The sequence below is a fragment of the Alexandromys fortis genome, unplaced genomic scaffold, assembly GCF_014885135.2.
Source record: "Alexandromys fortis isolate MF-2015 unplaced genomic scaffold, M_Fortis_MF-2015_v1.1 scaffold_59, whole genome shotgun sequence".
NCBI classification, from domain to species: Eukaryota; Metazoa; Chordata; class Mammalia; order Rodentia; family Cricetidae; genus Alexandromys; species Alexandromys fortis.
The window spans coordinates 3,186,672-3,214,169 of NW_026067943.1; the positions used below are offsets into that span (position 1 = coordinate 3,186,672).

At 51.7% G+C, this 27,498-nt stretch overlaps 2 protein-coding genes across 11 annotated transcripts; both read left to right on the forward strand.

Moving 5' to 3' along the window:
• The first annotated feature begins 877 nt into the window (after positions 1-877).
• Il17re (interleukin 17 receptor E) lies at positions 878-14,657 on the forward strand. Of its 7 annotated transcripts, XM_050148490.1 has the most exons (17): positions 1,198-1,299; positions 1,639-1,654; positions 2,501-2,618; positions 2,733-2,828; positions 5,282-5,379; positions 5,615-5,774; positions 5,852-5,991; positions 7,202-7,270; positions 8,065-8,131; positions 8,994-9,169; positions 9,261-9,308; positions 9,394-9,439; positions 9,536-9,690; positions 12,094-12,162; positions 12,727-12,778; positions 12,853-12,951; positions 13,494-14,657. In XM_050148490.1, exons 3-17 carry the CDS (start codon positions 2,612-2,614, stop codon positions 14,075-14,077), a joined length of 1,866 nt encoding a protein of 621 aa, XP_050004447.1. In that variant the 5' UTR covers positions 1,198-1,299; positions 1,639-1,654; positions 2,501-2,611; the 3' UTR covers positions 14,078-14,657. The 7 variants fall into 7 exon arrangements, with proteins under 7 accessions (XP_050004445.1, XP_050004446.1, XP_050004448.1 ...); XM_050148488.1 differs by lacking the exon at positions 2,501-2,618 and having other exon boundaries at positions 878-1,299; XM_050148489.1 differs by lacking the exons at positions 2,501-2,618; positions 2,733-2,828 and having other exon boundaries at positions 878-1,299.
• Positions 14,658-15,559: 902 nt separating this feature from the next.
• Il17rc (interleukin 17 receptor C) lies at positions 15,560-27,407 on the forward strand. Of its 4 annotated transcripts, none has more exons than XM_050148409.1 (18): positions 15,560-15,871; positions 16,140-16,161; positions 16,326-16,478; positions 16,706-16,768; positions 16,856-16,965; positions 18,399-18,510; positions 18,775-18,819; positions 20,542-20,681; positions 20,872-20,931; positions 22,711-22,765; positions 22,846-23,027; positions 23,117-23,167; positions 24,134-24,179; positions 24,334-24,455; positions 24,747-24,806; positions 25,347-25,398; positions 26,554-26,649; positions 26,766-27,407. In XM_050148409.1, the coding sequence occupies exons 1-18, from the start codon at positions 15,767-15,769 to the stop codon at positions 27,389-27,391; spliced, it is 2,100 nt and encodes a 699-aa protein (XP_050004366.1). In that variant the 5' UTR covers positions 15,560-15,766; the 3' UTR covers positions 27,392-27,407. The 4 variants fall into 4 exon arrangements, with proteins under 4 accessions (XP_050004366.1, XP_050004367.1, XP_050004369.1 ...); XM_050148410.1 differs by having other exon boundaries at positions 20,569-20,681; XM_050148412.1 differs by lacking the exon at positions 18,775-18,819 and having other exon boundaries at positions 20,569-20,681.
• The last annotated feature ends 91 nt before the right edge of the window (positions 27,408-27,498 follow it).

Genomic DNA, 27,498 nt, shown 5'->3' on the forward strand with positions numbered 1-27,498 from the left:
TGCCCCACCAGCCTAGCCGAAACAAGCTCTAAGCTCAGGAAGACACCCTGTTGTCAGCCTCTGGCCTCCACATCAGCCTGCATGGGCAAGTGCACCCGCCCGACTATGCATACAATACATACACATGCACACTTGCGCGTGCACACACACACCTCCAAAATTTTTTCCTAGTTAATTTAAAAAGGAAAGACAGTAGCAATACCAAGAGGCCCCGACCCCGTGGACGTGGCCCATGCTTTCCTTCCATCGTGGGCTTTGCCAAGGGGAGGGCTGATGCAGCTCACGTGCTCCATGAGCGAGAGGAAGCCGTGAGATGATGGGGAGGGTTCCCACAAAGCCTGGAGCCTTGTCAGTCTCTTTCCTGCCCCGGAAACCGCAGGAAACCAGGTCAGTGCGTGGGGCTGCTCCCTCTGCTCCAGAGCTCAGCCATCAGTTCTGGGGCTTCCTGAGCAAGCCAGATTATTTAGTTGGTCTTTGAAGCTGGAAACTACTTTGGAGTCAGGAAGAGTTGGAAAGGGCTAATGAGCTAAAGAAAGCTGGGCTTTTTTTTTTTTTTTTTTTTTTTTTAAAGCCAGCCAGATGGGGAGCCAGGTGGGGGGATCCAGAGTGCATATGGGGAACATATGTAAACGTGTGTTATATAATGTATACTTATTTTTGGCCTGGCTTCAAATGATGGACCAATCACTTCTTTATCTTCAGCATTCAGTGTAGATAAGTGCAGAATAGTTAATTCTCAAAATCAAAGATGTGTAACAGTCTACGACAGACTCAAGTTCTAGAGCAAACTAATGGGTGTGTCGGATCTGCAGTGTTTGAGGAGTAGGAGGGGTTAAGAAACGGGTGCATCTCCACGGCAGGGTGCTGGAGTTTTCCTATCAACTCTCCACCACACCAGGAGCCCCTGTGACGGGAGAGCAGTACAGCTTTCTACAGAACAGTGAACCAGGGAACAGCATTGATCAGTGCCCTGGCTCAGGGGAAGGAATGTGACCTAGCCTGCTGGTTAGGATAGAGGAGGAGCTTCAGGGCAGGGTGGATCCCGGGCAGGGCTAGGTGAGGGCGCCTGCTGGTACCGTGTGCTCCTCACAACTCCAGGGCCAGGCCCTGCTGCCCTCCTGCAGACAACAAAGCCATGGTCCCCGTGTCCTGATCCTGCAGAAGCTCATGGGGAGCTCCAGATCGGCAGCCTTGTTTCTGCCTCTGCTGCTGCTGCTCTTCAGCCTGTCTGCGGCTGCTAGGGTTGACTGTCCCTACCTGCCACGCCGGATCAGCCGCTGTCTGCTGGCCCTCCGTGTGGTAAGGTCCTGCTGCTAAGTGGGGGGACACTTGCTTGGCACAGGGTAGAACTCCCCATTCTCTCCTGCCTGCCTTCTCCTACCTCTGAAATCCCTGTGCTCTAGTGGCGGCCTCATTGTGTTCCCTGTGTGGTCTTGAAGGGATTGATTGGTAAGGTTCCGGTGTGCTGAGGTCCTTGGCAGGGTGGGACTGAGAAGAAAACAGCTGGCGTGGATGGACCTCTGTGGGTCTCAGAACTGGATGATTGACACAGAGTTCAGGGAGAATGCTCCTTACGCAAGTCCCTTCTAATGATGCCTCTCTCCTTTCTCTTCCCGCTGGCCCTGTACGTACCTTCAGGATAAGAGTTCCACCGGTGAGTCTTAGCTCTTGTTCTGCTTCTCTTTCCCCGTGCTCCCCTGAGTTCCAGGTCCCACTCAGCCATCCGTGGCAATTTCGGTTCTAACCTGAGGTTCAATGAGAAAGTGGAGGACCAGTCTAGATTTGCATTGTAATTCTCCCTCAGACTCTAGGAATTCAGGCAATGTTCTTCACTCTGCCATTTGGCCATGGCCTCTGAGCACAGGAGCAGCAGAGAAATGATCACGTGATGGGGACAGTGTTGCTTCCAGTCAATGGGGAGGATAAGATGAGCGCCCTGGCTAACCTCCAGGCATTCTGGACAAGTTGGCTCTTCCTCTCACTGGCCCTTCCTTGATCAGGAAGAATACTCTTTCATACTTTATGGTACATTCTGCTTTACCGAGCTTTCCCCCATTCATTATGTCACACGGTCCTTATAACAACCCCATTCTATGGAAGAGCCATCTGGCACCTGTCCCATAATTTACCCAAGCTTGTACTTGAATGTTTGTCAGAGCCCAGCATTAAATCCAGTTTGGAGGAGGTAGGCAGGACCTCCTTAGACCCTACCATTTTTCTTGTTCCTCTTTTTGTTTTGTTTTGAGGCAGGGTCTCACCGTGTAATACCAAAGCCTCCATCCTTTATTTATTTATTTATTTATTTATTTTTATTTTTATTTTATTTTTTTTGGTTTTTCGAGACAGGGTTTCTCTGTGGCTTTGGAGCCTGTCCTGGCACTAGCTCTTGTAGACCAGGCTGGTCTCAAACTCACAGAGATCCGCCTGCCTCTGCCTCCCGAGTGCTGGGATTAAAGGCGTGCGCCACCACCGCCCGGCTTATCTTTATTTTTTTTTTTAGACAGGGTTTCTCTGTGTTGTCCTGGCTGTCCTGGTACTCACCTTGTAGCTTAGATTGACCTCAAACTCAAACTCACAGAGATCTGCCTGCGTCTGCCTCCTGAGTGCTGAGATGAAAGGTGTGCACCACCACCGCACAGCTGTCTCCATCTTTAATCCTCCTGTCTCAGCCTCCCAAGGAGTGACTTACAGCCGTGTGCCACTGTGCCGACTTCCCTTTCTGTCTCACACAGGAAGTTCTGCTCAAACTCCCTGCCCTACCCTCCTAGCCACAAAGCCTTGGCTCTGGCCCTGCTGTTTGTGCCTGCATCTGATGTCCCGTCCTTCAGGTAGGAAGAGCAGCCTCCGAGCCGTTCTCAGCGGAGGTTTGGATTAGGGCCAGCTGCAGAACCACAAGTGTTAGCTGTTATACTGGAACGCGTTTTTGTCCTGTTAACCTCAACAGGGACATGCGCATCCTAGGATAGCACATCCTGACAAACATTCAGGGGACAGCTGTCTCTTTGTGGAGGTGGCACCTTTCATCTGGTACCGGTTCCTGAAAGTTGTGTGTGCTAGGGACTTGCTATTGTTACTTTCCATCTGTAAAATGGGATTGCCACTCTGCTGTTTCCTCGTCTTACTCGGCACACACTGAACACACACTTTAAAACCAGCAGTTATGGGGGGATGGAAAGGTAGCTCAGCAGTCACGAGTACTAGATGTTCTTGCAGAGGACCTAAGTTTAATTCCCAGCACCCACGTCAGGCAGTTCTCAACTGTCTGTACACCAGCTCCAAGGAATCTGAGGTTTCTGATCTCTCGGGCACCTGCACTCATTGTATGTACCTACACACAAATATACACACACATACATGTAATTAATATAAAATAAAGTCACACCGTTAATCCCAGCACTCAGGAGGCAGAGGCAGGCGGATCTCTGTGTGTTCAAGACCAGCCTGGTCTACAGAGAAAATTCCAGGATTGGCTCCATAACTACTGGGAAACGCTGTCTTGAAAAACCAATAACAAATAAATAAAATAACATCACAAAAAGTTAGTTTAAAATTTTCACCATTAGAAATCATGCTACAGCTGGGCAGTGGTGGTGCACACCTGTAATCCAGTACTCGGGAGGCAGAGGCAGGCGGATCTCTGAGTTCCAGGACAGCCAGGGACACACAGAGAAACCCTGTCTAAAGAAAAAAAAAAGGTGCTACAATTAGCACCTACCTTTGTGGGAGGAGTGTGTGTTCTCTATTTAAATCATTCTTCTCTGTTTTATTTATTTTTTTACATATTTTTCATTAGGGGTGGAGAGATGGTTCAGTTGTTAAGAGCACTGGCTGCTATTCCAGAGGATCTATATTTGGTTCCCAGCACCCACATGGTGGCTCACAGTTATCTGTAGCTCTGGTTCCAGGGGACCTCAGCAGGCACTGGGCATGCACATGGTGCACATACATATGTGCAGGCAAGGCACTCATACGCATAAAATAAAATGAATAAACAAATATTTTAAAAATAAATAAAATAGCTTTTATTTATTATTTGACAATCTCATACTTGCATACAACCCATCTCGATCATAGCTATCCACAATTCCTCCCCTTCCCTTGGGTAACTCCCAATGCATCATTGTCCCACATCGTGTCTTCGTTTTTTTTTTTTTTTAATATTTGTTTTACGTGTATGAGTGTTTTGCCTGCTTGTATATATGTGTATTACATCCATGTGTAGTACCTATGGAAACATCAAATCCCGGTAGCACTGGAGTTATAGATGGTTGCGAGCCACCATGCTGGTCCTCTAAGAACAGTGAGTGCTCTGAACTGCTCATCCATCTTTCCGCGCATGCACGCACACACACATAGCCCTCAGCTTTTTTTTTTTTTTTTTTTTTTTTTTTTGTTTTCCGAGACAGGGTTTCTCTGTGGTTTTGGAGCCTGTCCTGGAACTAGCTCTTGTAGACCAGGCTGGTCCCGAACTCACAGAGATCCGCCTGCCTCTGCCTCCCAAGTGCTAGGATTAAAGGCGTGCGCCACCACTGCCCGGCTAGCCCTCAGCTTTTTGAGACAGAGGCACACTGTGTAGTCCTGGCTTACCTGGAACTTGCAGAGCAGATCAGGCTGGCCTCAAGATCAAGAGATCTGCCTGCCTCTGCCTTTCAATATAAATAGAAAACCATGCCACGCTCTGTTTGTTCTGTAATTCACTGAGTCGACTCAGTGAGTCCACTTGCTGGAAAGCTGACTGAGCTTGCTGGCTTGGCCTGGTGGAGCCTCGTGCAGGTAACCACGGTTGCAGTGGGCTCATGAACACGCCAGCCATGCCCCGTCTGGAGACCTCATTGCTCCTTCACATCCTCTGGCTCTCACGTTCTTTCTGCTCCCTTTTCCATGCTCACTGAGCCTGGAAGGGGCTTAATTCTTTTTTTTTCTTTTCTTTTTTTTTTTTACTGAATCATAATTTTTGCCAACAAACGAGCTCAATATCATTGCTGTCCTTGATTTCTATTGACTTTTTACTCAACATTGGGTGGCATTTCCAGGTAGGACAGGGGCCAAGAATTCCCAGGTAAGGGCTGGAGAGATGGCTCAGTGGTTGGGAGCAGTGGCTGCTCTTCCAGAGGACCCAGGTTCAATTCCCAGTACCCACATGGCAGCTCACGACTGTAACTCCTGTTCCAGGGGATCCAACATGCTCACACAGATATAGATGCTGTCAAAACAACAATGTACATAACATATAAATAAATTAAAAAAAATCCCAGGTAAGAAGGGTGTCTCCCTCCTACAGGCCTTCAGTGGGGCTGGTTCCCTCTCTTGGTGAAGAAATCTAAAAGTCCTCATAAGTTTGAATTCTACTGGAGGCACAGGACACCGGCCTCCTCCCAGGTACCTGCTATTCACAGCTCTCCTCTGGCCCGCAACTCCTTTCTTCCCTTGTTTTGTTCTCCAGCTACAAGAGGGAGTTTGAGAATGTGGCGCATATACAGTAAGGGAAACTGAGGCCAAAGAAACCTGAACGATTTGCCTGTGGTCTCTCAGGTTTCAAAGGCAGAACCAGAAAGCAGATGCCCTGGATCCTGGCTTAACATAGTGATATCTACCATCTGCTTTCTGCTTGCAGAGGAAGCTGCTAGGCAGCCTTTCCCTGTCTCAGGGAGGCCATCGTTTTTCCAGCCCCTCCCCAGCCGTCTCCCACAGAGGGCCACGCTCCAAAAGGACCCAGCCTTTGGACACAGAAGGAGCAGGGCATCTTTTTAGAGCAGGTTCACAGAAGCGTGGAGGTAGGCATGATGCGCATCAGCAGGTGGTTTCAGCCTTACCTGAGCCAGGCTCACTGAGTCTTCTTCCTTCTCCCTAGGACCTGACTTCTCCTTTGATTTGCTGCCTGAGGCACAGGCTATTAGGGTGACGCTTCCTCCAGGCCCAGAGGCTAGTGTGCGTCTCTGTTACCAGTGGGCCCTGGAATGTGAAGATATGAGCAGTTCCTTTGATACCCAGGTATGGAGTTCCATGCCCAGTAAAGAGACCGATTATATAATTTCTCAGTGAATGGGGGCTGGGGAGGGCAACTGGGACCCAGACAAAGAGAGTAGTTGTCTAAAACTCCCTTAGAAAATGAGACAGGTAGGGCTGGAGAGATGGCTCAGAGGTTAAGAGCACTGACTGCTCTTCAAGAGGTCCTGAGTTCAATTCCCAGCAACCACATGGTGGCTCACAGCCATCTGTAATGAGATCTGGTGCCCTCTTCTGGCCAGCAAGGATACAGACAGACAGAACACTATACATAATAAATAAATAAATAAATAAATCTTTAAAAAAAATGAGACAGGTAATATCAAGCCTTCTTTTTTGGACTAAGCAGAAACGGTGGTGGGCTATGTTACTTGAGAGGAGAGGCCAGAAAGAAATGAGTATAGTATGTATTCCCACGGAGAGAGAAGACCATTGGTGTGATTCACGTCAAATTAAAAGACCTTTGCTAGGGCCGGGGACATAGCTCAGTTGGTAGAGTGTTTGCCCAGCATGCTTGACCTCTGGCATTGTACAAATGGGTGGGAGGTATAAACAGGAGGACCAGAAATTCAAGGCCTTCCTTGGATATATAATGAGTCTGAAGTCAGTTTGGGGTATACAAGTCTTAAGAAAAAGAACAACAAACACTTTGCCATTTCCTCAGGAGGTTGTTCCCTGATATTTGACCAAACTGTCACATGTGCTTGGTGCTCTTCCCTCTCGTACCTTTGGTCTAGCCTCAGAAAATGATATTCTCCAATCTCACAGTCCAGGTCCTAGAAGTTCACTTCACCCCCAGACATCACAGATGCCACTGTGCATAGTTGGGCAACACGAGCAGAGACTGATGCCCTTCTCTGGGGTCCCTCAGCTCGCTTCTTGTCTGCAATGACTATATCTTCTGACTTCATGGTGATACTAACCTTTAGTAGAGCTGGTGCTTCTAACGCTCTGCATGGCATACAGCGGGAACTCAAGAAATGTCCAGTCCTTTCCCTACCCCTAGTCCTTGTAGAGTACCTCAAGCAAATGGCCAGAGTAGAGAACCAAGATCCTACGAGAGGGAGAAATCAGTGTCGTGGAGGAGGAAAGCAAGGCGTATTATCCAGGGTCCCAGCATCCTCCTGCCTCGCACATAGTGGCCGTACCTTTCCTTAGGTGTCTCTTTTCCTCTCCTTTTGTGATTTATCAACAGAAAATTGTGTCTGGGGGCCACACTGCAGACCTGCGTTATGAATTCCTGCTGCCCTGCATGTGCATAGAGGTGAGCACAGGAACCGCATCATCTCCAGTAAGTCAGCTTACAAAGGCCTAGGGATGGAGGGTTACTCGGTGATGGAGCAAGCCGTACGGCACTGAAGAGAGACTCCACAAGGACTAGGCTACTGGGATGCTTGGAAAGACTGGTGCTGGCTATGAGCCACACCTGCCCAAAGTAGAAGGGTCCTAGGCCATTTCATCTCAGCCCTGCCTGGATGCTGCCTTCCCTGGTCCAGATTCAGCTTCAGCTCAGACACAGAGTAAACAGCCACCAGCCATCACTGTGTTCTTGAGAGCCAAGGTTGCGTGTTTCTCCTGAAGTCATGGCTTCTCCAGCCTCTATTATAGCTCTCCATCTCTCCTTGTAAGTCTGAAGATTAAGAGGCTTTGAATGTTTTTAGAGGGAAGACAGGTACTAAAAGGAGCATGTAGACAGAGCCCTGGGAAACAAGAACCTGTCAGAGGAGACAACCGGTGGACTCTTAGGGAATCCAGAATAAGGAGTCAACACAGAGTCCTGGGTACCTTGGGAAAGTCAAGAATGGAGATCAGAAAGCCTAAAATTGAGGGATGCGACCCTTGGGATCTCTCTCTTGCTGGGATCAGTTCTTTGGAGACAGGAATAGTCAGCCCCTCATTTCCCATTCTCGCCTGTGCTCTGGAACCCTAAGCCTTGCCCATACTCCACATCGCTCCCCAATTAGTGTCCTGCAGCTCAAGCTGCTTCCTAACAGTAAGCTAGATTCCGAAGGATGATGCTGGAAAAGCCATTTCCTTGATTCTCTCTATGCTCCCCAGGCGTCCTACCTGCAGGAGGACACAGTGAGGCGCAAAAAGTGTCCCTTCCAGCGCTGGCCTGAAGCCTGTGAGTCTTGCTTGTATTGATCCTGGTGCACATTTATACTCCTTCCCCCCATGTGCGTGTGATGGAGGGAGACCCCAGGTGACATGAGGACATTTTTGTCTGGAGCCGGGTTGGGGGGGGGGCGGCACGGTGTCTAACGGTCAGCAGAAGAGCTCCTGAGTGCTGAACATTCTGAGTGGAAGAGGGTCACCCAGGGAACAGTGCGTGAGAAGACCAACTAGAGATGTAGGCTCACTTCCCAGCTCTGCCATGGGTTATCCCCAGAGGCCCCCCTCCACCCCCCTCATCTGTAAAATTCGAAACTGTTTACAAGGCTTGAGTGGAATATTTCACGGGAAAGTGGCTGGTGTTGTTTGGAGAGCTGTATGCTCAGCGGTGACCTTGAGAAGAGATTACATTCGTTACACACAAATCCTTCGTACCTAGACAGGGTTATCAAGGACTGTCTGTAGGGCATCATCTCAGGAAAGGAGACACCCAGGGACACTGTCGTGAGCAGAGAGGGTCTCAGAGGAACTGGCACTTGAGCTGAGCTCAGAAAATGAACAGGATTTACAAAGAAGAGCTAACAGATGACATTCAGAGTCTGAGAGGAGCCCACATAGATTTGAAGTATAGGGGGCAGTAGGGGTATTCAGAATGGAGACCCAGGGTGGGAAGATACAGCCAAAGAAGCTGGGCAGAGAGGGAGGGAGGGAGGGAGGGAGGGAGGGAGGGAGGGAGGGAGGGAGGGAGGGAGGGAGGAGAGGTGGAGGAGTGATCGCCTGCTGAGCCCCTGTGAAGCCTGGAATTGTGCTGGTGCCCTGGGGTGAGGTGGGGGTGGGGAGATGGAGCCTCATCCTTGGACCTACCACCTGCCCAGATGGCTCCGACTTCTGGAAGTCAGTTCGCTTCACTGACTACAGCCAACACAGTCAGATGGCCATGGCTCTGACACTCCGCTGCCCACTGAAACTGGAGGCCTCCCTCTGCCAGAGGCAGGACCCACTGGTGCCCTGTGAAACCCTCCCCAATGCCACAGCACAGGAATCCGAAGGAGTAAGGATAGCCCCCTCCCTCCAGAACCGAGGTGGGCAGGGTTGGGGCCCAGAGACCTTCTCTCCCTGTCTAACTCCCCTCTTCTTAACAGTGGTATGTCCTAGGGAATGTGGACCTGCACCCCCAGCTCTGCTTTAAGGTACAGCCGTGGGCAGGGGGCTGGCGGTGGGGGGAGGGATGGCTGGGACTGAATCTTGCTGACTTGCCATTCCTGTGGTTCTCAGTTTTCTTTTAAGAATAGCAGCCATGTTGAATGTCCCCACCAGAGCGGTGAGTCTGTCGGAGTCCCTTCTTCCACACCTCACCCTCCCTCACCTGTGACCTCCAGGCCCAGTACACCCAATTCTGATCACCTCCCACAAACAGGGTCTCTCCCATCCTGGAATGTGAGCATGGACACCCAGGGCCAACAACTGACCCTGCACTTTTCCTCAAGAACACACGCTACCTTCAGTGCTGCCTGGAGTGACCCAGGCTTGGGGATCTATACCTTGATGCCTCCGGTGTACAGCATCAGCCAGGTACAGCCTAGCTGGGCTCTGGTTCCCACCAGGTTCTCTTGGCCGATGCATATCCCTAACGTCCCTGTTACTTCAGTGAGGCCCGGGTGGTAGAGGCAGAAAAGCCTGCATCCTGGCGTCTGTCATAGCCTGCATCCTGGCATCTGTCATGGGCTATTTACCTGACCAGCCTTGGATCACTGGTCCTCTGTTAACCTATGGGGTCCTGCAGGAGGGGGTTCCTAAGTCTCAGTCCCTTAGACGCTGGCACTCCCGCCGTCAAAGTTTGTGTGTGTGGTGGAGCGTGTGTGTGCATAGATATGCACACCTGTAGGTGTGAATCAAGAGTGCAGGGGTCTTCTACTCATGTCCACCTCATTTCTTGGAGACAAGGTCTCTCACTGAACCAAGAGCTCCCTGTTTTCAGTTAGGGTGGACGTCTAGTGAGATACTGGGATTCACCTGTCTCTGACCCCAGTGCTGGGGTTGCATGAATATGCTGCCATGCCTGGCTTTTTTTTTTCTCCCCCAGACAAGGCTTTGCTGTGCAGCCCTGGCTGTCCTGGAACTCACCCTGTAGACCAGGCTGGCCTCAAACTCACAGAGATCCACCTGCCTCTGCCTTCTGAGTGCTGGGATTAAAGGCCACCACCAGCTGGCTCTCTCTCTTTTTTTAAATCTGGATGCTTGGGATTTGAACTTAGGTGCTTATGCTTGCGCAACAATGGCAGTTACTGAGTCATTTCCTCTGCTCTACGTTGCATATTGATGCCACCCTCACCCCAGCTGCCGTCTTCCAGGTCTCATGCCTCCACAAGGCACTACTATAAAAGTTCACTGTCGTAGTTAGGGTTTCTGTTGCTGTGAAGAGACACAATGACCACAGTGATGGTTATAAAGGAAAACATTTCTGCCTGGGGGTGTTTCGAGACAGGGTTTCTTTGTGTAACCCCAGCTGTCCTAGAACTCGCTGCGTAGACCAGGCTGGTCTCAAATTCATAGAGATCCTTCTGCCTCTGTTTCCCGAGTGCTGGGATTAAAGGTGTGCACTGCCGCCACCTGCCTGGCAGGAAAGCTTCTAGTTGGGGCTGGCTTACAGTTCAGAGATGTAGTCCATTATCATCATGGTAGGAATCATGGCGGCGTGCCGGCAGACGCGGTGCTGGAGAGGTAACTGAGACTTGTATTGTACATCTTGATCCACAGGCAGCAGAAGTGAAAATGCCACACACTAGACCCGACTTGAGCATCTGAGACCCCAAAACCCAGCCCCTAGTGGCACACCTCTTCCAACAAAGTCACACCTACTCCAACAAGGGCATACGTCCTATTAGTCCTAATAGTGCCACTCCCTATGGGCCTGTGGGGGCTGCTTTTATTAAAAAAAAAAAAAATTCACATTCACCAACTTTCAAGAGACCCCTGGAAGCTGAAGGGCTCACGGTTCAGTACGGCTCTGGTTGACTAGCTTGCCAACTTGGTTCTGTGTATCTGATTTAAAAACCACAATGGCCAAACCGCAGCACTCAGCTAACCCAACATCCTGTGCTCTCCACAGTTCACCCTCAAAGGCTGCCTTGCAGCTGGCAGCCTGCGGGCTCCACACAGCAGGTGGTAGCAAACACTTGGTCTCTAGAGCATCTATTGCTTGTCAGTTGCCTCCAGAGTGGAGTCAGGCAGGTGAGGGGTACAGAGTAGGGGAGAGGAGTGGAGCCAGGTCTCATCTGTAGACAGCAATCAGGTCTCCAGTTCAGCACACCTCTCCTAAGTGCTGCCCTGTGCCCAGCCTACATTAGCACCAGGAGGTATAAGAAGAGCGTGCACTACAGGCTTTGCCCCCCCTTTTCCTAGCCTAATAACAGCTGCTTCGACATTATCAGTGTATTAAAAGCATCTACCTGCATATTTCCATTTAGTGCTTCCAGTAACCCACTAAAGATTATTGTCCCTCATGCAAATAAAGAATCTGAGAGGCGGGGAAAGGAGAAGGTATCATCCAAGCCCACAGAATGATCCCAAACTCAGGAACTAGAAAGGCCACAGTTAAAGCCTCAACCTAGGCCGCCAGGCTCCACGGCTCACTCTCCAGTGGACAAGATGTCTCCTCAGTTGTGCGGGGGAGTGAAGGGATGCACGCATGCTGCAGGACTAAGACAATGACTGTGCCCACCTTCTTCCGTGTGTGTGTGTGTGTGTGTGTGTGTGTGTGTGTGTGTGAGAGAGAGAGAGAGAGAGAGAGAGAGAGAGAGAGAGAGAGAGCTCTGCTGCAGCTGTTAATATCTGAAGAGAGTCAACATTGGCTAGGGTGGCCGAGGAAGTCTCCTGGAGGTGGCACTGGGTCCTCTATCTAGGTAGGATGGAGGTGGATGAGACACTATCAGATCTGCCTATATGGGGACAACCATTCTACCTTTGTCCCTACAGACCCAGGGCTCAGTCCCGGTGACTTTAGACCTCGTCATTCCCTTCTTGAAGCCGGGGAGCTGCATCCTGGTAAGAAATCCTATCCCACCCCTCACAGATTCCCTGGCACAGAGTCCATAAATAGATTTGGTTTGGCCAAGTGTTTTAAATTGGAATTAGTGGTCACTAGTTATATGTTATCTACAAAACAAAACACTGAGGCAGGAAGACCTTTGTGAGTTCGAGGCTAGCCTGGTCTACAATAGCTAGTTCCAGGATAGGCTCCAAAGCTAACCCTGGACAGGTTTCCAAGGAAACCCTGTCTCAAAAAACCAAAAACCAAAACCAAAACAAAACATTGATATTTTGCCTTCCCATAAAAAAGGAGAAAACCTGCTGCTATATGTTCATGAGGCGTGGTGACAAGGCCTAGCTCTCAGTGGTTGGTGTCTGCTCTGTACTCTCCATCCCAGGCCAAGTGTGGGAGCCACTGTGGTCTCACTGGCATTTGCCACCTTGGCCTGGTCTGTGTCAGTTCAAGGATTGTACAAGACCCAAAACTAGAGCTGGAGGAATTTCCAAGCCAGTGGGGACTCCTTTCCTGGGAGGGCGGGCTTGCTCTAGCTCACATGAGTGGGGGCCGTGTGTTCTCAGGTGTGGAGGTCAGATGTCCAGTTTGCCTGGAAGCACCTTTTGTGTCCTTATGGTGAGTTCTTGGGTGAGAGGAGAGGGAGCTTGGGCAACTGAAGAGATGGCTTGGCTTCACCCTGCTGGATTCAGTCTCCCATAGACACCTGGGACTCTTGATCCTGGCACTGCTGGGCCTCATCATTCTACTGGGCGTAATTCTGGTCCTCCTCTGCCGGCGCCTACTGCCAGGTAAGTTCACCTGGGGTAGCCAAGACAGACATTCCCCGCACCACTTGATCAAACTAGGGAAAAGTTCAGACCGCTAGCCCTAGGCCCCCTAGTGGACAGGAATGGTTAAGACAGGGCAAAGGGCTTGTGGGTGTGGGTTCTATCGGTACCACCAAGCCCGGAGGAGGCGAGGGCAGGGATGGGGTAGGGAGTGTTTACAATCCAGCCTGCTGTGCACTAGAAGCCGGCACTTTTTCCTCATTAGCCTTTAAGCCCCAAATAGGCTCAATTTGGAGGACTGACTCCCAGAACGAATAAAGAATACAGAGTGTAGGGCGCTTTAGAGTGTAGGCCAGAGGCCTCAAGGGAAGGGCTGGTCTGTCTCCCTGCCACACACACAAACACACACGCCACACCACACCACAAACACACTCAGCTGTTGCTCCGGTCCTCTGCTACACAGACACAGACAGACAGACAGACAGACACACACACACACACACACACACACACACACACACACACACACACACACACCACTCAGCTGTTGCTCGGGTCCCCAGGTCCAAGCCAAGCGCGGCCAATTTTACTACTGCACGCAGCGGACTCAGAGGCCCAGCGGCGCCTGGTGGGAGCGTTGGCCGAACTGCTGCGGACCGCACTGGGCGGAGGGCGCGACGTCATTGTGGACCTCTGGGAGGGGACGCATGTGGCACGTATTGGACCACTGCCATGGCTCTGGGCTGCGCGGGAGCGCGTGGTGCGGGAGCAGGGCACGGTGCTGCTGCTGTGGAACTGTGCAGGTCCCAGCCCAGCCGGCAGCAGCGACTCGCAGACCGCGTCCCTTCGCACCCTGCTCTGCGCTGCCCCACGCCGGCTGCTGCTTGCCTACTTCAGTCGCCTCTGCGCCAAAGGCGACATCCCCCGGCCTCTGCGCACTCTGCCACGCTACCGCTTGTTTCGTGACCTGCCGCGCCTGCTGAGGGCGCTGGATGCTCGACCTGCCACCCTAGCCACCAGCTGGAATCATCTTGGGGCTAAGCGGTGCTTGCAAAGCCGCCTGGAGCTGTGTCACCGGCTGGAACTTGCCGCCAGAGTTGACTACCAAAGCTCAACCCATCATCCCTGCGGTTCCAGTTGTCTGTAGCCTCGGCCTATGGAGCAACAGCTGGAACTATTAAATGAGGCCTCAAACTTGTACTTTTTGGGGATTTCTTGCCCCACTCAAAACTGTAAGACTCACCCCAGGCCCCAAATTTGTCCAGTTTCATTCTCATATTCGCTCCCTCTCAGAGTCCCTGAGAGAAAGTTGGACCCTTTCTGAGGAAGAGGGGCGATTTTTCCATTTTCTTTCGGAAACTGCAAAGACAGCCACCTGCACTATATACTCTAGCCCAGGCGGCAGAGCTGGGCCAAGGCTGGGAAGTAGGCTCTATATGTCAAGGCCTTGAAGGTAATTCTGCTCAGTGGAGTTGAGAGAAACCCCTTGTAAGTTTCCAGAGGGAGGCTCTATCCAGAGGTAGTTTGACTTTTTGTTTTACTTTGTTTTTGTTTGCTTGAGACAGACACTGTAGCCCTGGATAGCCTGGAACAAAGAGAGAGCTCGCTGCCTCTGCCTCCTGAGTGCTGGGGTTGAAGGCGTGCCCCCTCCCCCCCTCAGATGGTGAGAAAGAGGATTTTCTTTCATCCAGAAAGATAAATAAAAGCGACCAAAGTAGATAAATTAAGGACCGAAGTGTGCTGCTCCTGTGTGCCTGGGCCTGCCCTAGGCTTGTTCTAGGGCGGCTCACAGTCCTTGTCTGTGGCCTCATACCCACAAGTGTCGTCTGTGAGAGGCAAAGGGGTTCAGTACCTCATAGTGATTCTTCTGAGAGCAAAGGGAAAACCAAAGCTCAGCTGGGCACAATGCCCACCCCATTCCTCCAGTCCCACAGCATCACAAGGGAACCTCTGCTGAGTGAACTCTGGGTCCCCCGGGCCCTGCCTGCCCTTCTGCCCCCCTTGAATCTGAGCCAGGCAGTGGGGAGAAGCCCGCTTTCTGGTTCCCTTTGGTACCAGCTCACTGTCTTCAGAGCTCCTGTTTTGCGAGGGTCACAGTCACTGAGGTCTAGGGCAGTGTATAAAGAACAGAGGTGTCGGGCTGGAGAGATGGCTCAGTGGTTAAGAGCACTGACTACTTTTCCAGAGGTCCTGAGTTCAATTCCCAGCAACCACATGGTGGCTCACAGCCATCTATAATGAGACCTGGCGCCCCCTTCTGGCTTGCAGGCACACGTGGAAGGAATGCTGTGCACATAATAAATAAATATTTTAAAAAAAAAAAAAAAGAACGGAGGTGTCTAGTAAAAGGGAACCCAGTGGGCCAGTGGAGCCCGGGGTCATACAGGAAGTGGAGACACCACAAGTCTGGGGTCTTCTCAGTCGTAGGTAGTCTTCGTGTTTGAAGAAATCCAGGGTAAGAGTTACCTTATTCAGCTTGGCTCCAACTGTGCTGCCTTCCCAGGGCTCCTCCCAGCCAGGTGTCGGCCAAGGAGGAGGAGGAGGAGGAGAGGCCACCACCCGAGTCCAAAGCTGCCGGCTCCTAAGCCTGGAGTTGGTGGGAGGGACAGGACAGGGTGGGGCGGGAACAGCCTGCTGGGAGTCAAAGCGAAAGCACTCCAGCTGAAACTGGGCCCGGAGTCCCGGCTCCGAGAGGGAAAGTATGGCTGGAGAGCAGTTCTAGCGCTGGTTCTCTCCCAGGGACACAGGGCTGGTTGGCAGCAGGGGTGGGGGGTCTGCCCCCCCTCGGGGGGGCAGGACCGGGCCTCAGGCCTGGGTGCTGCCTAGCACCTGGAAGATGCCTATGTCCTGGTTCCTGCTGTCCTTGGCACTGGGCCGGACCCCTGTGGTGGTTTCTCTGGAGAGGCTTGTGGAGCCTCACGACACCGCACGCTGCTCTCTAGTGAGTCTGGGGCCCTGGGAAACTGGGGAAGGCTGAGAGTTCAGTCTGTGCCTCTTCAGAGCCCTAATCTGGCTCCTGTCACTGCCTCCATCAGAACCGCCCTGTCTGGTCTGTCTGGTGCTGATGGGGATGATGGAAAGGGGACAAGAATTAGTCTTGTCTGCAGGGAAGGGCTTAAGGTAGGGAGCCCCAGAAGGAGGTAGGCAGGGGTAGGGGTTGTCGGGTGCTGAGATTTGGGGGTGTAAACTGACTTTTCCTTCCTTCACAGGGCCTTTCCTGCCACCTCTGGGGTAAGTGTTGGTACTTTAACAGCGGGAACTTCAGGCTAGCTGAAAGGGAAGACTGTTTACCCCCAGCCCCAAGAAGCTGAGCTAGCTCCCCTGCCCTCTGGAGGTGTCAGAAGCCAAACCAGGCTCTGAACAGCTTCAGCTCCCACTCCACCCTTCACACCCAGATGGTGACGTGCTCTGTCTGCCTGGAAGCATCGAGTCTGCCCCGGGCCCTGTGCTGGTGCCTACGTGCCTGCAGACAGAGCTGGTGCTGCGGTGCCCACAGGAGACTGATTGTGCCCTCTGTGTCCGCGTGGTTGTGCACTTGGCTGTGCACGGTGAGTGGGGAGTCCTGTGACTGTGTGTGCACTCATGAGAGTGCCCGGGAAAAGCATGAGGGCTGCAGACTCTGCGCATCTGCAGTGTTGGAGACACTGGCACAAGAATCCCTAGGCCAGCCTGTTCTCCCAGGCCTCTGCTTACCAACCGTGGCATTTCTGGAAGGGAATCTAAGCCCAGAGAAGGTGTCTAACTTTGGCTTTACTCTCTTCTCTGTTCCTTGCAGGGGGCTGGGAAGAGCCTGAAGAAGGGGAAAATTCTGATTTGGAACTCCAGGAACCTAGAAACGGTGAGGAGTCAGTGGCCCAGCCGCTGTGTCCTGCCAGGGTCTTTCCCACGGCCCGTGGCCTAGCTAACCCTTGTTTGTTGCCCACAGCCTCTCTCCTGGCCCAGGTGGTGCTCTCCTTCCAGGCCTACCCCACTACCCGCTGTGCCCTGCTGGAGATACAGGTGCCTGCTGTCCTGGTGCAGCCTGGTCAGTCTGTGGTATGTGAAGTGCTTCTCCTTCTGAGTAGCCACATTCTGAATCTGACATTCCCGCCACCATCCCGGGCAGTGTTTCTTTAAATCTTGGGTCTGATCTAAGCAATGAGCCCTCTCGGCCTTCGTGGTGGTTTTTCTGTCTATAAAATCAGGATAAGGACACTCCTATATCGCATGTTTGACTTGGGACAATTTTATTTCATTCGCTCGCCAGCAGCAAATAGGGCTTCCAGTTGCTTCCATCTTTGCCAACACTTGGCATTTTAAAATTTAGATGTTAGCTATTCTGCTATGTACGCTGTGGTTTATAACTGGGGATTTGTGTGGACATGTGCATTGGTAATGTTTATATTTCTAAATTGTATTTGTTTATTTACTGTGTATGTATGTTTCCTGGGGGTTCAGATGGAGGGCAAACAACAGCTTAGATTCGGTTTTCTCCTTATTACCATAAAGGTCCTGGGGATTGAACTCAGGTTGTCTAGCGTGGTGGTGAGCACTTTACCTGCTGGGGGTCTAGGCAGCCCACTGGCTGGTGTTTAGGCTTTGTACACACTAAACAGCTGTCTACTACTGTGCTACATTCTCAGACCTTGTTTTTAACTAGACAGAATCTTGCTGTGTAGTCTGGGCTGAACTCCTCCTGCCTCGCCCTCCTGAGTGCTAGGACTACAGGTACATGCCACTGTGTTTGGTTTACAGCTTTAATTTGCATACCCCTAACGGCTGACGAAGTCACTTGTTACATGCTTATTGGCTGTTTATAACTTCCTTCATGAAAAGTCCTTTTTAACTTTTGATGACTTTATAAAATAAGAATAAAGGGCTGGGAATGTAACTCAGTGATAGAGCGCCTGCCTAACATACTCCGAGTCCTGGGTTTGATTCCCAGCAACACACTCACACACATGCATGCACGCACGCATGCACGCACACACACACACATGGACACACACATACATGCATACTCACACACACGTGCATGTACACGTATGTGCACACATTTTTTTTAATCTGCAGAGTTGACTCCACAGTGCAGCATGAGCACACTGAGGCGCTTGCACTAGTATATCTCATCAGCTTCCCCCCTTGGCCAAGTGGCCCATGACAACAGGTAGATGGCCTGCTTAATCCTAAGCCTGCCGACACAGGCGGACACTTGCTTCAGAACTGGGGACCTGTTTAAAAAAAGGGAATTTAGCTGGGTGGTTGTGGCAATTGCCTTTAATCCCAGCACTCGGGAGTCAGAGGCCGGCAGTTCTCTGTGAGTTCGAGGCCAGCCTGGTCTACAGAGCGAGTTCCCCAAACAGCTGGGGCTACACAGAGAGACACTGCCCTCCCCCCCAAAAAAGTCAGTGGCTGAGCAGAGTGGTCCATCTACATAAACCCGAGATCTTGGCCTGGCTTCTGAGCCCTGTACCACCCTCTCCTCATAGGGCTCTGCAGTGTTTGACTGTTTCGAGGCTGGTCTTGGGGCTGAGGTGCGAATCTGGTCCTACACGCAGCCCAGGTACCAGAAAGAACTCAATGTCACCCAGCAGCTTCCTGGTAAGTGACCCAGAGCCCTGGTCCCCTAGCCTGTGGTCCCTCTGGTCATTCCCCCATTACTTGCAGGCAGGAATCTGAGCTGGTATCCTCCATAGCCAGTTCCTGGTGCTTCCAGCTCCTGGGATAGGTGCTCTGTGCCCACATAAATGTGGATGATTTTCAGGGCACAGGCAGCCCCTCTCAGTATCTCCCCACGGGTTGGGTTGCCTCCCTTCTTTCCTTGGTCCCCAGCCCCACTGAGGTTTTTCTGTGATTTCTCCCCAGACTGCAGGGGTCTTGAAGTCCGGGACAGCATCCAGAGCTGCTGGGGTAGGGGCTAGGGACAGTGGGCTGGGTGGAGGGAGGAACAGGGTTGGAGTTCACACAATGCATACTTTGGGTTGACTTCAGCCCTGGGATGCCAAATTCCAAAAGTCACAGGGCATGATCCTTCATTCATTCATTCACTCGTTCCACATGAACTGTAGTAGTTACTTCATCTATTCCAGACATTGGAAGTATAAAGATGAACCCTTTCTTATAACAAGTATTCATTAATACCAGGAACATATAGTGGCCCAAGGCACTGCCAAGATTATGGTGCCCATATTCATAGAACAAAGTAGAAATGATATTAAACCTGAAATAGGGACTGTTATTTTGTATCCTTTTGTAAAGAAAATTTATCATGCATATATATAGCATATACAAAAAGTTAAATGTGCAATGATTTTTTTTTTTTTTTTTGGAGACGAGGTCTTATCATGTCATTCTTGCTGGACCAGAACTCACAAGTCTCATGTCCACACAGGTCCACCTGCCTCTGCTTTCCAAGTGCTGGGATTGCATGTGCACCATCGTGTCCAGCAAAGAGGCTTTAATAGCTAGTTCAGTGATGTGGTTATATAGTTATGTTGTTTTGGTTTTGACGGGAGCTTGCTAGGGTGTGTGTGCATTCTAAACTTGAACTTGCGATCCTCCTGCCTTAGCTCTTTCTTAGCTGAGGTGGCAGGTGTGTGTCACCACATCTGGTCCAGCTGTGTCAGTGTTTACACATGCTTCGACTTCTACAACGTGCACAAGGTGAACCATGAATTCGGTGGCAGTTTTTAAACTTTGAAATCGTCTAAGTCTTCTCTTTCTTCTTTTCAACTTTTTGGCCTTCCTCTTTGGCACCTCAGGAAGCTCACTAGGCGCCAGGGCTTCGAGAACAGACACACAGCACGCATCTCATCTTGTCACGCAGTAGTGACGGCTTTCCTTATTCAACAACATTGACTGAATAATTAATTACCCCGTGCCAGACATGGCTATAGACGGGAAGGAAATTAATAAGTGAACTCTCTGAAACTCCCATCCTCATGGAGCTGGAGTTGGGATTAGGGAGGGGTTGAGAGAAGATCCTGTAGACCTGTGTAGATGTAGGGTGTACGGTAAGGTAGATGGTGACTGGAGTTTGGAGAGAAGTCAAGAGAGGGGGATGGGAAGACCGAGAGTTGCAGTAGTGAGAAAGGGCACTATAGCGAGGGATGTGAAAGGTCGTGTATTTGAGAGACGGGCGGTCCATAGGGAGAGTGAAGCACATGCAAAGGCCCAGGGGTAGGATCAAGATCGAGCGTGCTTGGGGAATACGAAGAAACCTCATGTGTTTGCAGCAAAGTAGTCAAGACAAGGTACTAACAGATGAGGTTAGAGAGGGGTCAGAACCTAGGCTGGTTAAGGTCTTGCAAGCTGTTGCAAGCACTGCAGCTTTTACTGGTATTACTATGTGGGGCATAGGCAGAGTCCAGGGAAAGTCATTGGCATTGAGGAGGTAGCAGGATTCTACGGGCTGCAGAGGAAGAAGACTTGTCCCACGATGCAAGCTGGAGCCTCTGTGGGTTTGTCTCTGGGCTTGTGGCTGGGGACAAAGCCTGGTCTGTCCTCCCAGGGCCTCCTAGTCTGAGGGTTTGGTGAAATTTCCAATGGGACAGTTGGTGAGTATGGCCCAGGCTTGGCTGTGCAGAAGGGTGAGGGGAGTCTGAATCCCACCCCCTTTGCTTTCCCCATTAGCCCTGCCCTGGCTCAATGTATCTGCAGATGGAGACAGTGTTCACTTGGTACTGGACGTCTCTGAGGAGCAGAACTTTGGCTTCTTACTGTACTGGGATCAGGTCCAGGGTCCTCTCAAACCCTGGAGGTACAAAAACCTGGTGAGGCTTCTCCTTCAGTCCATGTTCACCCTGTGCTCACGCCCACATTAAGGATGTGTGCAAACTGTCAAAGGGGACCTTGAAGGGGTGCAGTGTGTGTGTGTTTGTCTGCCTATTTCCCTCTACTTTGGGCCTCACAGTTTCTTCTCCTTATCTTCTCTTAACTCACTTCCTTCTGTTCATCCCACAGACTGGACCACAGACTATTACCTTAAACCATACAGACCTGGTTCCCTGCCTCTGCATTCAGGTAGGAGCAGAATCCACCTGCATGTGGGAGACAGGGCTAGGGAGGTACAGAGGATGGCCTCTGATCTTCTAGGGTCACTGTTCTCCCTACTCTGTAGGGACCATGGCCCCTTTGGGTGGCTGGCTGTCTCTTTACTCTTGTTGTCCTGTGCCTTCTCCTTGCATGTGCCCAGAATGCTCCTGGGGTCCTTTATCCACAGGACTGTTCCTCATGACTCAGACGTCACCTCTTCCCTGAAGCCTGTCCCTCCTCTTCTAGTTCCCTCTTCGCGTTCCCCTGAAGGGTAGGACCCATGCTATGTGCTAAATTGAGCTAAATTGAGTCCTAGCCATTTACAGGCTGAATGACCTTGGGCAGGCCACAGCCTCTCTGAGCCTGCTTCTTATCTGTAGTCTGGATCAACTGTACCCTCCCGGGGCTGTTGTAAAGCAGGGCGCCTTGTCTAGGTTTGACTGTGTTGGCTGCTGCCACTCCCTCTAACTGCAGGTGACATTATTCAGCCAGCCACGTGACCTCTTACGAATTCTTCCCCCTTCCTCTCCGTCTTCAGTTCACCTTGGGCCTCTATAATCTCTCCTGTAATCTGTCAACAACCTCTACACCCTACCTCCCTTTGCAGGGCCTTTCTGCCATCCCTGGTTCCCTAGTTTTACCCTTAACTGAACCTTTCCCAGTAGACTTCCTTCCAACTTCTCCTTTATGAGGTTTGTTATTTCCAGTGGAACTGCTGACCAAGGCTCGCCCACCCTGCCTTTCCTCAGGCAGTTCCCACCTCTGCTTCCAGGTACCCAAACCTTCCCGGCTCACATCCACTCTTTCCAAAAGCTTCTTCACTCTCCTGGCCTCTCTTAGTTCCCAATCCCCTGTCCTTCTGGCTTTTCTTGTCCACGTGTCACTTCCTTTAACGTTTGGGCTTCTGTTTAACTTTTTGTTGCATACGTAAGATGCTCAGTGAATATTTGGAAGTGGCTAAGTGACTAACGTTTACATAGTTTATCCTTACTACAACTGTGAGTCTGTGACTTCCTTGAAGGCAAGCAAAGCCTATTTTACTCAAACACAGGAACTTTGCCAGACTCTTGGACAGTTCCTGGCATACAGTGGGTGCTAATATTGGCTGTAGAGATGAATGAACAAATCCCCACTGCCAAACACAATGGTAAGACACATGGCAGATGTTCAGGAAATGTGCGCTGTGATTTAACGGCATCGCCATGCCCAGTGCCCACCACTGAGCAGGTTCTCTCAGTTAAACATTTGATGAATGTATTAATGGTTTCTCACAGCATAGTGTTAAGCACATAGTGATGCTCTTACAAACCGAGCACAGTATTTGATACACAGGCGGTATTCACACAATTGTTGTGAAGTGAATCAAGATGAATAACCTAAGGCTTTTAGTGTATACCACACTGCTAAGACACACAGTAGGCATTCATTAACAGTTGGGTGAAAAGCCAGGTATGATGGTGAGTGCTTTTAATCCCCGCCCTCAGAAGGCAAAGGCAGCTAGATCTCTGCTAGTTCCAGGCCAGACAGGGTTACATAGTAAGACCCTGAATCAAAAAATAGAAAAACAAACAAGCACAAGCCCCTTTCCCCAAGTTGAGAGAAGATGTTCAAAGTGCCACATGGCAGTGTTTACTGAGAGAATCCAAATTCCCATCTCTAGAGCTCTGAGGAAGGTGGTGAGTGTTTGTGTATCCTGGAATGCAGCAGGGGCTGACACACGCTCATGGATGATGAGTGACTGGGTTGGATCGACTTTTTTCTTCCCAGGTGTGGCCCCTGGAGCCAGACTCTGTTAGGACCAGTTTCTGCCCTTTCCGGGAAGGTGAGTGGATCTCCTGTGGCAAGGGGTTGGCTGCATAGGAAGGCTGATTCATGTTTAGTAACCCGGACTCTCTTCTCTAGATCCCCGTGCACACCGGAACCTTTGGCACATAGCCAGGCTGCAGGTGCTGTCCCCAGGGAGATGGCAGCTAAATGCACCATGCTCTCTGCCGGCCCAGGTGGCACTCTGCTGGCAGGCACCAGACCAGCTTCCCTGCCAGCCCCTTGTGCCACCAATGCTCCAGGAGAATGTCACTGTGAATGTGAGGTCAAAGGCAGACCCAGGATGGAGAGAGAAAGGGGGACCCCAGGTTTTCCCTTTGCGACTTCACTTATTTCCTGCCTTCCACAGAAGCCTCATGAGTTCCCGTCGGTGAGAGGCCACCCCAACCTCTGTGTCCAGGTCAGAATGGTGATCAAAAGCATTGGGCTGAAGCCGGGTGGTGGTGGGGCACACCTTTAATCCCAGCACTTGGGAGGCAGAGGCAGGTGGATCTCTGTGAGTTCGAGACCAGCCTGGTCTACAAGAGCTAGTTCCAGGACAGGCTCCAAAACCACAGAGAAACCCTGTCTCAAAAAAACAAAAAAAAAAAAAAAAAAAGCATTGGGCTGAGGGTGGGACCCCGCACCAATTCTCTTCCCCAAACTAGAGCATCCACAGGTACTCCTTGGAACTCATGCCCTTTTTAGGTTAAAAAAATAAAAGCATTCATTCAAGATTTAGCTGGGCAAGGTGGCTCGTGCCTATATTCCTAGCACTTGGGAGGCTGAGGCAGGAGTACGTGCTGCCCTGAGTTCGAGGCTACCCTGGCTTGAGCTGTAGTGGATGACAGGCCAGCCTAGGTTAAAGACTGAGACCGTTTCAGAACAAAACAGACTGGCTGACTATCTACTGTGTACAGCCACTTTGAGACAGCTCTGTCAGTGAACAAAACCAAGAGCTGTTCCTCTCGTCACAGAACCTGCTCCTAAGGAAGGAAGGTGAACAATACGTATAACTGAACAGCACGTTAAAGTGAAACCCATGCTGTGGTAAAAGCTGAAGGCATGGGGAAGGGCAGAGGCTGTGATTTTCAGTGGGTGGCTGGCTCCTCTGAGGTGGCAGGTAAGGGCGACTGGTTGTAAGTGCTTCAAGACCCAGAGAGCTGCGGGGTTGTAAGCTCCGTCAGCACAGGTCTTCTCCCAAGGCCTGCTCTGAGACAGATGGGTGACTCCCAATCCTGCAGCTGAACCCAGATGTGCCTAACCTCAGGTGCAGAGTGCAGAGCCGGCCTGACGGGCTTCCTCTTGCCTGCTCCTTCCCTTGTGGACTTTCCGGCCCTGGCTCTTGCTTTTCCTAGCGCTCCTAACTCTGGCTCCTTCTAAGCAGGTGAGCAGCTTGGAGAAGGTACAGTTCCAAGAATGCTTGTGGGCTGGTGAGTGGGGCTTGAGGGTGGCTGGGACAGGGTCCCTTGCAATTGGGGTGAGCCATGGAGAAACTGCTTGTGGGGGTGAAGGTCGGGGGATGTGTGGAAGACAAGTGGCAGCTCCTGAGTGGGTCTTACTAGAGTGGCCTCTCCCTCCTCCCAGACTCCTTGGGGCCCTTCAAGGACGATATGCTATTAGTGGAGAGGAGAACCGGCCTAAACGACACGTCAGTCTGTGCCTTGGAACCCAGTGGCTGTACAGCATTGCCTAGCAACGCCTCCACGGTGAGGACCAGGGAATCTCCCTCCAGGCCTTCCCGGCTCCATCTCAACCGTGGCTTCATATTCTCCTTCCATCCTATTACCCTCTATTCTGCTACTGCTCTGCCAGGCCCAGTACAGCTCTCTTGGAATAGTGTGTGTGAGTGTGTGTGTGTGTGCGCATGCGCGTGTCCATGCCTCTCCAATGGCTTCCCAAGTCTCCCAGCGTCTCTCGACAAACAATTCTACTCCACTGCAGCACTTTCCATGCTGCCCAAGGTGACAGCCCCCCCCCCCCTTCCCCTTGACTTGCAGAGAGCTGCTCGCCTTGGAGAGCAGTTGCTGCAAGACTTCTGGACACACCAGTGCGTGCAGGTGAGTGGGTGATAGAACGTGTCCTGGTGCCTACAGGCAAGATCCTTCAAAACGCGCACTGGCCGACCTGTTCCGCTTGCTTTGTGTCTAGCCCTGGGTCGGTAAAGAGCAGGAGCGCATAGTTCCTGTCCCTCAGGTGCTCACTTCTGGCTAGAAACTGGCTAAGTGATACCCACCCCAGTGTTAGGGTCTAGAAAGAGCTTTGAGGAAGACTGTCTTTGAGGAAGGCCCCACTTGGCATAGAGCTCAGCTTGAGCAAAAGCAGGAGCCTGCTCTGGGCAGGGAAGTATGCAGAACCAAGGATAGGAGATTGAACAGGCTGGGCAGAAATTATTAGGTGTTGAACAGCAAGCAGGGGCCTGTGGTTGTGGGTTGTTTTTTTTTTTTTTTTTTTTTTTTTTTTTGAGCTAGGGTTTCTCTGTGTAACAGTCCTGGAACTCGCTTGGCCTCAAACTCACAGCGATCCCCCTGCCTCTGCCTCCCAAGTGCTGGGATTAAAGGTGTGCGCCAGCAGCACCGGCCTGTGGTTGTGTCTTGCAGCTGTGGAAGGAGGATGACCTGGGAGCGCTATGGGCCTGCCCCATGGACAAGTGTGAGTATGCCAGGAACTGCTCTTCCTGGGTAGGGAGCTGACTCTGACGACAGGGACTACAGTGCTGAGCAACGGCTGCGATGCTTTGCCTGGCTCAAAAACATCACAGCTACATTCCTTTATCCATTCCAAAACCACAGAGGCAGAAAGATGGTTCCGTCGGTAAAACTACTTGCCACCAAGCCTGACAACCTGAGCTCCCTGGGGAGCCAGATGAACTGACTGCCTAGAGTTGTCCTCTGACCTCCACACATGCTCCGTGGCATGTGGAGAGAGACACACACAGAGACACATAGAGACCCAGAACACACTTTCAGAGATCCCAGCATTACCAAAAAGGCAGAACCTGCCCTTGCCAACGCAAGTCTAAAAGAATCCAGTTGAGGACATCCAAGAAGTATGAACTGTTGAATGTTTGCTGGTGTGATCTTGTAACAGTGCTAGGTAATGAAGCACGAAGCAGTGGAAAGGTTTTGGGGGGGTGGGGTGAATGAGCGGAGTGGCTGCCTGACCTAGATGGGATAAAAGGTTCAGGGGAAAGGTCCCAGCCTCACTGTGAGGTCTGATCTAGGTAAAGGGAGTCAAGCTGCATTTTTAAGACTGTGCAGAACATTTCTGAGAGTTTCCAAGGCAGTCAGAGTGGTTAGAGAGTCTTGGGAGGAAGATGGGAGGCTCATGAGAGATGTGGGATTTTATGTTCCCAGCAACACCAGCTTCCTCAAGGGTTAGAATAAAGCTGTTTCAAGCAGATCTTGGTGGATACCCACAGAGTGAACGACTGAATCAGAAAAGGGGGGAGGGCTAGTCAGAAGGCTATTGCAGTCATGGCGAGACAACAAGGTTAAGGGCCTGCAACCCTACGCTTAAGGGGCACTATCAATTGACATTTAAGCACTTACGAGGCCTGACACGGTTTTGTATTTTACATGTAACCCTATGCACTTAGTACCGTTATCCCAAATTTACAGGCTTGAAAACTGAGGCAGGTCACACAGATAGATAGATAGATGGAGCTTTTTCAGTGCACAAGCTCTGGCACTGTGACTTTGGGGCAAATTACTCCAAGTCTACTACGGGCCTCAGTTTTCCTCCTCTGTGAAACAGAGCGAAAGGTGTAAGGTTTCTAACTAGCCCATTCTTCCTTGTCTATCCCAGACATCCATAAGCGCTGGGTCCTCGTGTGGTTGGTCTGCCTACTCTTGGTCGCTGCACTTTTCTTCTCTCTCCTTCTAAAAAAGGATCGTGTGAAAGGTGAGCGCCTCCCTGTCCGGGTTTCCAAGGGACAGCCTCAAAGGGTGACTCTGGGCTCCAGTGGATGGAGGGAAGGCAGGTCCGGGCTCACCCACTCGGGCTGGCTCTCCCGACAGCTGCCCCCAGGGCCCGCACAACCTTACTCCTCCACTCTGCGGAGGGAGAGGGCCATGAGCGTTTGGTGGGCGCGCTGGCGTCTGCGTTGAGCCAGCTGCCGCTGCGCGTGGCCGTGGACCTGTGGAGCCGCCGCGAGCTGAGCGCGCACGGGGCCCTGGCCTGGTTCCACGAGCAGCGGCGCCGGACCCTGCAGGAGGATGGCGTGGTGGTCCTCCTCTTCTCGCCAGCGGCGGTGGCGCAGTGCCAGCAGTGGCTCCAACACGAGACTGTGGGGCCGGGGCCGCATGACACCCTCGCCTCCTGGCTCAGCTGCGTGCTGCCCGACTTCCTGCAAGGCCGGGCGGCCGGCCGCTACGTCGGGGTCTACTTTGACGGGCTGCTGCACCCCGATGCCGTACCCGCCCCTTTCCGCGCCGCGCCGCTCTTCTCCTTGCCTTCGCAGCTGCCCGGCTTCCTGGACGTCCTGCAGGGAGGCTGCTCCGGGAGTACCGGGAGGCCCACAGACAGGGTGGAGCGAGTGGCCCAGGCTCTGCGGGCCGCCCTGGACAGCTGCAACCTGCAATCGGGAGTCCCCGGGAGCTGCGGCGAGGCATGGGACCCGGGGCCCTACCCTGCACTCAAATAAAGACCAACACAGTTAACCTAACCGAGTCGCCCTCGTCGTGTGTACGTCCTACCAAACCGCTAAGAGAGCCTTTAACCCGCGGTCCTTTAAAACCGGGACAGGTGCAG

Coding starts and splice junctions, on each gene's coding strand:
- Il17rc (XM_050148409.1), top strand. CDS start 15,767: ATGCCTATGTCCTGGTTCCTGCTGTCCTTGGCACTGGGCCGGACCCCT. Junction 18,511..18,774: donor TGTCACCCAGCAGCTTCCTG/GTAAGTGACCCA, acceptor ATTTCTCCCCAG/ACTGCAGGGGTCTTGAAGTC. Junction 26,650..26,765: donor AAAAAAGGATCGTGTGAAAG/GTGAGCGCCTCC, acceptor CTCTCCCGACAG/CTGCCCCCAGGGCCCGCACA.
- Il17re (XM_050148488.1), top strand. CDS start 1,168: ATGGGGAGCTCCAGATCGGCAGCCTTGTTTCTGCCTCTGCTGCTGCTG. Junction 5,775..5,851: donor AGGTTCACAGAAGCGTGGAG/GTAGGCATGATG, acceptor CCTTCTCCCTAG/GACCTGACTTCTCCTTTGAT. Junction 9,440..9,535: donor TGAATGTCCCCACCAGAGCG/GTGAGTCTGTCG, acceptor TCCCACAAACAG/GGTCTCTCCCATCCTGGAAT.